The sequence below is a fragment of the Callorhinus ursinus genome, unplaced genomic scaffold, assembly GCF_003265705.2.
Source record: "Callorhinus ursinus isolate GAN/ISIS: 27379988/994484 unplaced genomic scaffold, GSC_fseal_2.0 scaffold50, whole genome shotgun sequence".
NCBI lineage: Eukaryota > Metazoa > Chordata > Mammalia > Carnivora > Otariidae > Callorhinus > Callorhinus ursinus.
Window position 1 is genome coordinate 89,722 of NW_027397112.1, and position 8,698 is coordinate 98,419.

The following is an 8,698-nucleotide window of genomic DNA, read 5'->3' on the forward strand; positions in this document are numbered from 1 at the left end:
CCCAGCCTGTGGGTCCGCGTGAGGTCACACTCATATTAACACCCTGGTTCTGGTGGCTCCACACCCCTACCTGTGCAAAGCCCTACCTGCCTCCACAGAGCCCCCCCACCTGTTTCTGGAAGTTCCTCGTTTTGCCAGTGCTCAGGAACTGGTGAGTGAATGGGTCTTCTCGAGGACAGCCCACTGGCCAGGTACCGCCTTCCACAACAATGCTCTTTTCTGATACTGGAGGGCTCTCAGAGGTTTCTTAGAGTGGGAAGAAGGTCGCTCCTCCATGGTGTTCCATTTGGTTCTGCATCAGAAAGGCAACTTTCTTCCCAGTGCCTCCCTCTGTAGGGCACACTTGGCCCCTCCAGTGGGCTGGGAAGCACTGTCCCAACCTATAGGGCCTGCTCTTCCCCGGAATACCTGCCCTTGCATGCACTCCTCCTTAAGCAAGGAAGGAAGCCCTGGCGCATCCACTCCTGCCCACGGGGGCATCCGTGTGCACGTGGGGGGACGCTCTACACCTCCAGCGCACTCAGGGTCAGCCTGGACCCTGCACCACCAGCAGTGGTGGTGCCTGGGGGTCCCCCTTCCTCTCTCTGAACTTGGGACCACATGTGTCCCAGAATTCAGAACTTCTCAGAACAGAGAAGGGTCACATGTGGCCTGTCCCGTGCACTCGATCTCGGTTCCAGCAGCCACACCCGCAGAGAGTTGGCAGGGAACCACTGTGTCCACACTCCCTTGTCCTGCCTCAGGTCAGGTCAGGTTTTGCCACTAAATGTGACCGTGGCAAACCTGGGACAAATGTTTTGGTTTTCAGAGCTCTTTAGAATTACGGATAAAGTTTAGAATTACGGATAAAGGATGGAGGGCCTGCCTTTTCCCCTTTTGGGTATGGCTGAAAGTCCCCTCCTGGACACCCTGGTTCTGGGGAGAAGAGGAAAGCCGAGCATTTATTTTGCCCTGACGGTGTGCCCCGTGCATTTCTGGCTCTTTCTGGTAGGCCATCCCACTAAGGGGTTGGGTGCCGGTGGGCCCCGGCCTGGACCTCCCATTCAGGGGGTAAGGTCAGCTCAGCCTGACTGACTGGGAAGCAGAAAGCAGCGGCTAATGTGTTTACCCAAAGCCCAGAGCAGGTGGGAGGTCCATCTGCTAATCTCTCCCAGCTGCCTCTCTGGGCTGGCACCCTGACGGAGAGAGGGGCCCAGGAGAGGCTGGGAGGGGGCCGGGCAGCGCCGTGGGGACCTGATCTGCTGGGCCTTCCTCCCCGTGGTGGAGAAAGAGGCCCTCCCCCAAGTGGAGTGGGCTGAGTCCTCCCTTCCCATCCCCCCACTCTGGGGCTGAGAGGCACTAGCTGTCTCCTCAGCAGCAACAATGAAAACCCTAGGGCTATTCTGGGTCCCTGAACCTGTTCTGGCCTCAGGGCAGGGAGTTAACTGGAATGGAAGCAGGAGGCTTGAGACTCAAGGGGTGGTGTCTCCCCAGGGCTGGGACACCTAATCTGCTTTAAGATCACCCCTTTTCCCAAGAAGCCCCCCTCCCCTTACTCATGGCTTCCCCCAGCCTTGAATATACCTGGGATCCTACCAATGGCTTCCTTTCATCCTGGACTTGCCACTGGAAGCCAGAGAAGTGACTCAGGGAGTGAGAGGTAGGCTCTGGGGGAGTGGGGGCAGGATGGTGGCTGGAGTTCATTACTATCCCTCGGTCCATCCATCCACCCATCCATCCATCCATTCATCCATCCACCCATCCATCTTGCCTTTCATTCATTGATCCAACCCACGTTAAGCCAGCCTTCATAATGTGCCAGGTGAAATGTCCCCCACAGAGGAATGCCCGGAGCAGCTGACTTTATTAGCCTGTGCCCGGCAGAGCCCTCTCCTTGGGCCAGGAAGTGGGAACTACTGGTGAAGCTAATGTGAGAGTTGGATAAATTGGACGACCCCGCACCTGGGGAGCTGCCCCCACAGGAAGGAGCCTTCCCCGCCCCACCCTCAGATGGTGAAGTAGGGTGTTGATAAAGTTTTGTGGGCATACCACAAAGGCAGCAGTAAATTTGGCCCCGAGCCGCCCCCAAGCACCCTGGCTGGGCCCTGCCTCTACCGTTCTGCCCCTTTGGGAAGTCCTGGAGGCTTTAGTGCAGGGTCCACCACCGTGCCCTCTGGCCGTGACCCCAGCGTGCAGGGCAGGTGGGCATCGTGGACGACCTCTCGGATGGTGGCCCGGAAAGTCTTGCTGACAAAGCAGTAGAGGCCAAAGTTGACTGCCGTGTTGAGCATGGCGGCCATGTTGGCCACGTCCAAGGCCAGGTGGACCCTCCAGTCGCGGTGGACAGGGGCCACATACAGGTGGTAGAGCATGACAAAGATCCGGGGTGCCCAAAGGAGGGCGAAGAGGGTGGTGACACCCAGGAGGATGGCTGTACTCTTGCCCACCCGGGGCCGCAGACCACTCTGGCTCTTCCTCCGCAGCCGGCAGACGATGGCCGAGTTGGTGACCAGGAAGACGCCACAAGGGATAAAGTAGACCGTGAGGCAGTGAGCCCACTTGAGGACTTCGTCCAGCATGCTGGGGGGGTCCGCGTCCCTCCACACGTCCAGCCACCAGTAGAAGGGGATGCCCGTCAGCAGGGCGGCACCGAGGACGGTGGCGATGGCCCGGCGGGTCCGGCCTGGGGACGAGGCGGCCCGGTGACGCAGCGGGTGGCACAGGGCGCTGTAGCGGTCCACCGTGAGCAGGACAGCAATCCAGACTGAGGCATGGTTGGCGGCAAACTCCAGGATGTTAGCCGAGCGCACCACAGCCTGGGGCACCTGCCGGGCCAGCACAGCCCCCTGGAGGAGGAAACCCACGAACACGATGACCACCTGGGTGACGATATCCGAGGCTGTGAGAGCCAGAAGGTAATAGTAGGAGGGCTTCCTGGTCCTGGTGGCCAGCCGGGTCAAGGCCACTGTGGTCAGGAGGTTGACTGAGGGCGACAGAGGTCACAGAGGGCAGAGGCATTAGAAGGGCTGCTTAGACTCCGTTTCCAAGGTGTTATCTTCGTCCCTCTCCTCTCCCTGGCTTCTCTTTTCCTCTTTCCAGACCCTTCTGAAAGCTCACTTTATCAGGGAGACTGACCAGGTCAGCCCTGCCCTGTCCATCCATGCACCACAGGCCATTGAATTCACCCGGGGGCAAGGCCCTACACACGGGCAGGGGTGGGTAATTCCCCGAGGCTGAGATCATCGGTCCTTTCCTGCCTCCACTCCCCCACCTGTCCCCTAGCTCTGCAGCTCTCGGAAGCAGTGGACCGCAGGGGAAGATTTCAACCGAGCTGAAGGCGGTCCTACATGAACTTAGCCTAGCACAGTGCCCACTGCCAGGGGGGTGGAGGGGGGCTGTCCCTTTTGGTGAAACCTTGGCTTTAGCCATGAGCACCCCAAATCCTGGCCCCTCCCTTTTACTTGCCACAAGGCTTTGCTCCCCAATGACCCAGATCACCCTATAAAGTCAAAGAGTGTCCTGGAGTCTAAGATTCTGGGTCTCGGGGGTCAGCACAGAGGATGGGCATCCATTGAAGGAGGACCCCCATTTCCGCCCACCCCCAACTCCCAGGCCCCAGCTTCCCACTCACCAGGCAGCCCCAGGCCCAGCAGGATGCTGTAGTAGATGACAGGGATGACACCAGCCACACACGGGGACCGCTCTGGGATTTCTGGCCAATGGCCTTCCAACTCCTGGCTTGGCCCACTGCCATTGGCTGTGGGCAGCAGGGTCGCTCGTGGCGGGCCAGCTGGGGAGGACGGAAGGGTCGGGTTAGAGCTTTAGGTCTCTCTCCAGCCTGCCCCTGCCCCCGAGATCATTATTCCTTCCTATTCTCTGCACATCCCCTGGTCGGGCCCAGCAAATGGCAATCCCTATTGCCAGGTCCACCCCACCCCACCCCTGACTCCCCCATTAAAGGGAAGAAGTCCTCTGAGGCATTTCTTGCTGCCATGGACGCTATTTCTCCATTGCATTGCTCGAGGTGCATCTTCTGCCTGGAAGGCAGGGCCCTGAAACAGGCTGGATGGCATAGTCAGGGGGGGGGGGGCGCGCCCATTTGAGCATGCAGATTCCTGGGCCTCGCTGCAAGCAGTCTGAGCCGGGGTCCGGAGTGGGGCTTGGGCAGCTGTGTTTTTAGCGAGCAGCCTGGATGATTCTCACCCCCCGGTGCTTCACAGCAGCCCCTCGGCTCTACTCAACAGCCGCCCCATCTCTAAGGGGTGACACTACTAGGTTTCCTGCTCTTCTTCCCTAAAGAGCAACCCTCTTTCTAAGGTTAGCAGTACTGGAGCTGGGATGGCCCTGGTTTTCAGATGGGGAAACTGAGTCCAGAGAAGTAAGGTGACCCCATACTCTGGTCCTTGCTCCTCTCAGCCCACACTTCATTATTTTTTTTAAAGATTTTATTTATTTATTTGACAGAGAGAGACACAGCGAGAGAGGGAACACAAGCGGGAAGGGGGGACGGGAGAGGGAGAAGCAGGCTCAGGGAGCGGACCCTGGGACCATGACCTGAGCTGAAGGCAGACACTTAGCGACTGAGCCACCCAGGCGCCCCTCAGCCCACACTTTAGATCTTTAGGTTTCATGGTCCAGCTTTTGATTTCCTGCTGAAGCCCCACCCCCCAGTCATCCCTGCCCTGCCCCCCCACATGTCGCCCCCCCTCCCCCACCCCAGCTAAGCCTAGTTTCCCCGCCCACCTCTCACTGGTGATCAGCTTCAAGCTTCTAGATTCCTCGCCTGTCCCTCACCTGCCTGCCACTGTCCTCTCCCCTCCCACCTCGTTCTGGATACTTTACCTGCCTCCCGCCCCTCAAGCGTCATGCTCCTGGGTCCTGAGTCCTAGGTTACCTCGTGGCTTTTCTGGGAGTCCCCGCAGCTCCCTCCCAGCATCGCCAGCTCTCCAAGGGGTGGTTTGCCCTACAATTCTTCCCGCAGCACTGAGACGGAGCCGGTCAGTGCAGAGAGGTGGGGTGGTGGGAGGAGGGAGGAGGAGGAAGGAAAGGGTGGGGCCGAGGCTCAGGGGAATGAGTCTCCACAGTGGATGCTGCCTGGAGCAAACCAGGATCCCCCGAGCCTGCACAGGCAGGGGTCAGGCTGAGAGGGAGGCCTGGAGGAGGGGCCTGGACTGGGGCTCTGGATAGGCTGCGTTGTGCTCCAGGGCACTCTGGGGACTGGCCTGGGCTCAGCCAGGGCATTTACATCCTGAGAGTGAGGACTTCCGGACAAGGCAGAAGGATCCCATCTGTGGCCTCAGACAGGAGGGCATAAGGGGCGTAGGGGGGAACCAGTGCAGGGCAGGGATGAGGCCGCCATGGGTAGGGTTCACATCTAGAGGGAGACCGCATGGGCCAGGTTTGAAGGGGGGGGGGGGGGGGGGGGCAGGCAGGGGGGCGAGGGGGGGGCTCCCCGGGGGGCTGTGGGTGTGGAAGGCAGGCAGCTGTGCGCAGTGGTGGCAGTGACCCCTGGCACAAGCCTGATCAGGCCACCAGCAGCTCTGGGAATCCAAGACCCCGTGGCCCCACGAACTGTTGTTTCCCTAGCCTTGGTGAAATGGACCATCCCCCCAGGAGTATTAGTCACTGGCAGATAAACAGCAGCAGGTGCAGTGGGCACTCTGGAGAGACAGGAATCTGTGCCCACTGGCTCCCCCCACCCCCTTGGGGACGTGACCAGTGCGGCCCACAGTGGGCACCAGGGACAAACATGTCGTCTGACTCCGGAGGAGAGCCGAGGTCCAGCCTGGAATCACTTCCCGTGCCCATCTCTGGGCATGTAGCAGAGCTGGCTTCTGGGCTCCCTAAGATAGATCCCACATCTGGGGCTGGGGCTACCTGGACCCTCAGCCCCACTCCCACCTTCACACCCACCTGGGCTATCACAGAAGACTTGCTGCCCCCTGGTGGCCGTATTCTGACCATGCAGGCCTCCAGAGAGGCCACGGGCTTCGGCCAGGTCCTCTGGGTGGTACAGCAGGACCAGAAAAGGCACGACCCACTCGGATCCCCAGGCCGTATTCCAGGACCCCAGCCCCAGAGAATGCAAGAAGCACAGATAATTCCCCAGGCCACCACCTCCCTGCACCATGAGGCTATGGGGACGAGGAGCTGCTTACAGTCAAGTTGAAAAGACCAAGCAGGTGTGACGGGCTCCGGCAACATTTCCTGAGCTCTTACTCTTGTTCCTATACTTATCACCCTCAGGGCAGCCCCACAAGCTAACTCTGGTCACCTCCATTTCACACAAGAGGGGATGGAAGCTCAGAGAAGTTCAGCAACCAGGCTAGGGCCACAGAGCCACCACCCTGTGGCATGGGAATTTGAACCCCAGAGCTGTTCACTTGTCCCCCCCTCACACAACCTTCCCCCGAATAACAGGTGCACAGGCAGGAAAGGCCACTGTGAGCTCAGGCTTTAGGGAGGAAGGGGATGTGGGTCAGACAGAACACTCAGATAGGGAGGGGCATTGCAGTGGGGGGTGGATATCACGGTAGCGGGGGCTGGGGCAGGAGAGTGGATCTGCCTCTATGACGGCGCAGCCTGGCTTCCCGGAAGCTTCCAGTAGCCTGTGACTTCCTTCAGGGAAAGATTCCTTCTTGTTTATTATTAGTGTGCCCCCCCTGAGTACACTGGTCTGGAACCTTAACTCAGGATCCCCTATTCCCCGATCTAAGTGTCTGAAGGCACCCTAGCTCAGGAAGGGAGATGTTATAGATCTAAGGGAGTCCACACTCTAGGTAGGGCTGGGTCTGGGGACCCACCGCTCTGGGGTGGGTATTACCCCCATCCAGCGTCTCATCCCCCATTCTGCAGATAAGAAAACCATCCTGCCCCAAGCTTGCAAGAATTTTCAGTGGCTTTTACAGCACTAGAGATTCCTTGCCCAATGGGGATCATATCTGTCTGAAATAGCTTCCCATGTAGGGACCCAGTGTAGGGTCATGGGAAGAAAGTCAAGCAAAAAAGTGGCATTTGAATCCTGGCTGCCGTGAGAGCTCAGACAAGTCACTTAGGCGATAAACACTCTTTGTCTCAGGCAGGAAGTAGCACTCCTCTCTGGGAATTGTTCTAGCTTGTGAGCTCATCAGACTTGCTCTCAAGGAATGATGGAGCTTCCAGATCCACAGGGCAAAATAAAATGGAGTGTCTTAGATCCTCTATCTCAATGGCTGTGCAGGGCAAATGCTCTCCTTTCTCTCTCCTGCTCCAAGACTCTGGCACACGACACTCATGCACGTATGTGCATGCACACGCGCGCGCACACACACACACACACACGCATGCAGGCACGCACTCCCAACAACTCTCAGACTAAGAAACTGAGAAAAGAGAATGCCTATTTCTGGAAAATCAGCTTCTAAATTGTTAGAGGAGGTTCAGGGACAACGAAGTTATCAATTGTAGGAGGTGGGGCCTCTCAGAGATGGAGGGCCAGAGGTGACCCTTCCGAGTCTTCTTGGTCATCTGGGGCCGCTCGATCCCTGCACACTCGGAATGGCATCCATCTTACTCCGGAGGGTAAATCTTAGCTTGTGCGTACATGACAATCACCCAGCGTGCTTAGAAAATACTGGTGTCCTGGCTTCTGCGTAGAGCACGGGAGATTCCAACACAGATGGACTCTACCTTCTAGAAAAGCAGATGCAGCCCCAAGGAGGCTGGAGTTAAGAAAAGAGCTTACGGAAAGCCGGGTTTCTGAGTAAGTGGGTTCTCTTACCAACGTCTCTTTATCATCAGATAACGGTCCTCCTGAAAAGCATTGCACATGGAACCCGGTGCTCTCGGAGGCCTGGGACCCCATCACACTGAGGCTCTGTCTTGCTGGTCTGGGCCGGGGAGGTGGTACAGTCCATGGGAAGGGCAGGCAGGCAGCCAAGGGATGGTGGATCTGGATGAGGGGAGCCAGGCGTGAAGGTCAGGGCACCCGGGAGGGGTTTCCGCTGCGCTGGATTGCTCCATCTCTGCCAACCCGGACGAGGCAGGTGCCAGACCCAATTCTTGCTCTCTCTGCAGCTCTGGAGAGGGGGTGGAGCTGTTGGTGTGTCTGTGCCAGCCCGGAGCAGCAGAAATCAATGCATGGAGCTCGTGCCTGGGACCCAGAGAGCAAGGGAGGGCAGGCTCCATCCCCAGTCAAGGACCCAGCCTCGGGGGAAACGGAGCTGGATCTCTCAGTCCGTCGTTCATCGAGCTTAAAGCAGAGACTGTCCCAGGAAGACCTGGGCCAGGCCCCACTTGCTCCGCAAAAAGGTGAGGCCTCAACAGAACACATGGACCTACCCACTCCCCTTGGGCTCTAGACCCCACCCTCCTCTCTCCATTCCTTTGGATTTAGAAAAGCCCTCCTCTGCACTGACCCAGCTGAGACTGTGACCTAGCTCTCTGCCTCAATTTCTCCTACAGTTGGGGCGGGATGCCGGGTCTGCTGTGTGATTCCTTGGAACTCTGGGAAGGGAAACAATACATTTGGAAGTTAGAAGCTGGTAAAAGGGGGAACCTGGGTGGCTCAGTCTTTAGGCGTCTGCCTTTGGCTCAGATCATGATCCCAGGGTCCTGGGATCGAGCCCCGCATCAGGCTCCCTGCTCCGCAGGAAGCCTGCTTCTTCCTCTCCCACTCCCCCTGCTTGTGTTCCCTCTCTCGCTGTGTCTCTCTCTGTCAAATAAATAAATAAAATCCTTA

General features: G+C 58.3%; 1 protein-coding gene across 1 annotated transcript; it reads right to left on the minus strand.

Annotated features, from left to right (window-relative positions):
- Positions 1-1,215: 1,215 nt before the first annotated feature.
- On the minus strand, positions 1,216-4,943 carry GPR142 (G protein-coupled receptor 142). Its single transcript, XM_025889950.2, has 3 exons — positions 4,822-4,943; positions 3,611-3,769; positions 1,216-2,962 (listed from the first exon to the last, which is right to left on the minus strand). Exons 1-3 carry the CDS (start codon positions 4,844-4,846, stop codon positions 2,091-2,093), a joined length of 1,056 nt encoding a protein of 351 aa, XP_025745735.2. The 5' UTR covers positions 4,847-4,943; the 3' UTR covers positions 1,216-2,090.
- Between the last annotated feature and the right edge of the window lie 3,755 nt (positions 4,944-8,698).

What these genes read in the sequence shown, in the direction of transcription:
- GPR142 (XM_025889950.2), bottom strand. Translation starts at nt 4,846, where the DNA reads ATGACGCTTGAGGGGCGGGAGGCAG. An exon ending in GCTTGAGGGGCGGGAGGCAG is followed by an intron (nt 3,770 to 4,821) that starts GTAAAGTATCCA and finishes CGTCCTCCCCAG; the next exon opens with CTGGCCCGCCACGAGCGACC. An exon ending in GCTGGGCCTGGGGCTGCCTG is followed by an intron (nt 2,963 to 3,610) that starts GTGAGTGGGAAG and finishes TGTCGCCCTCAG; the next exon opens with TCAACCTCCTGACCACAGTG.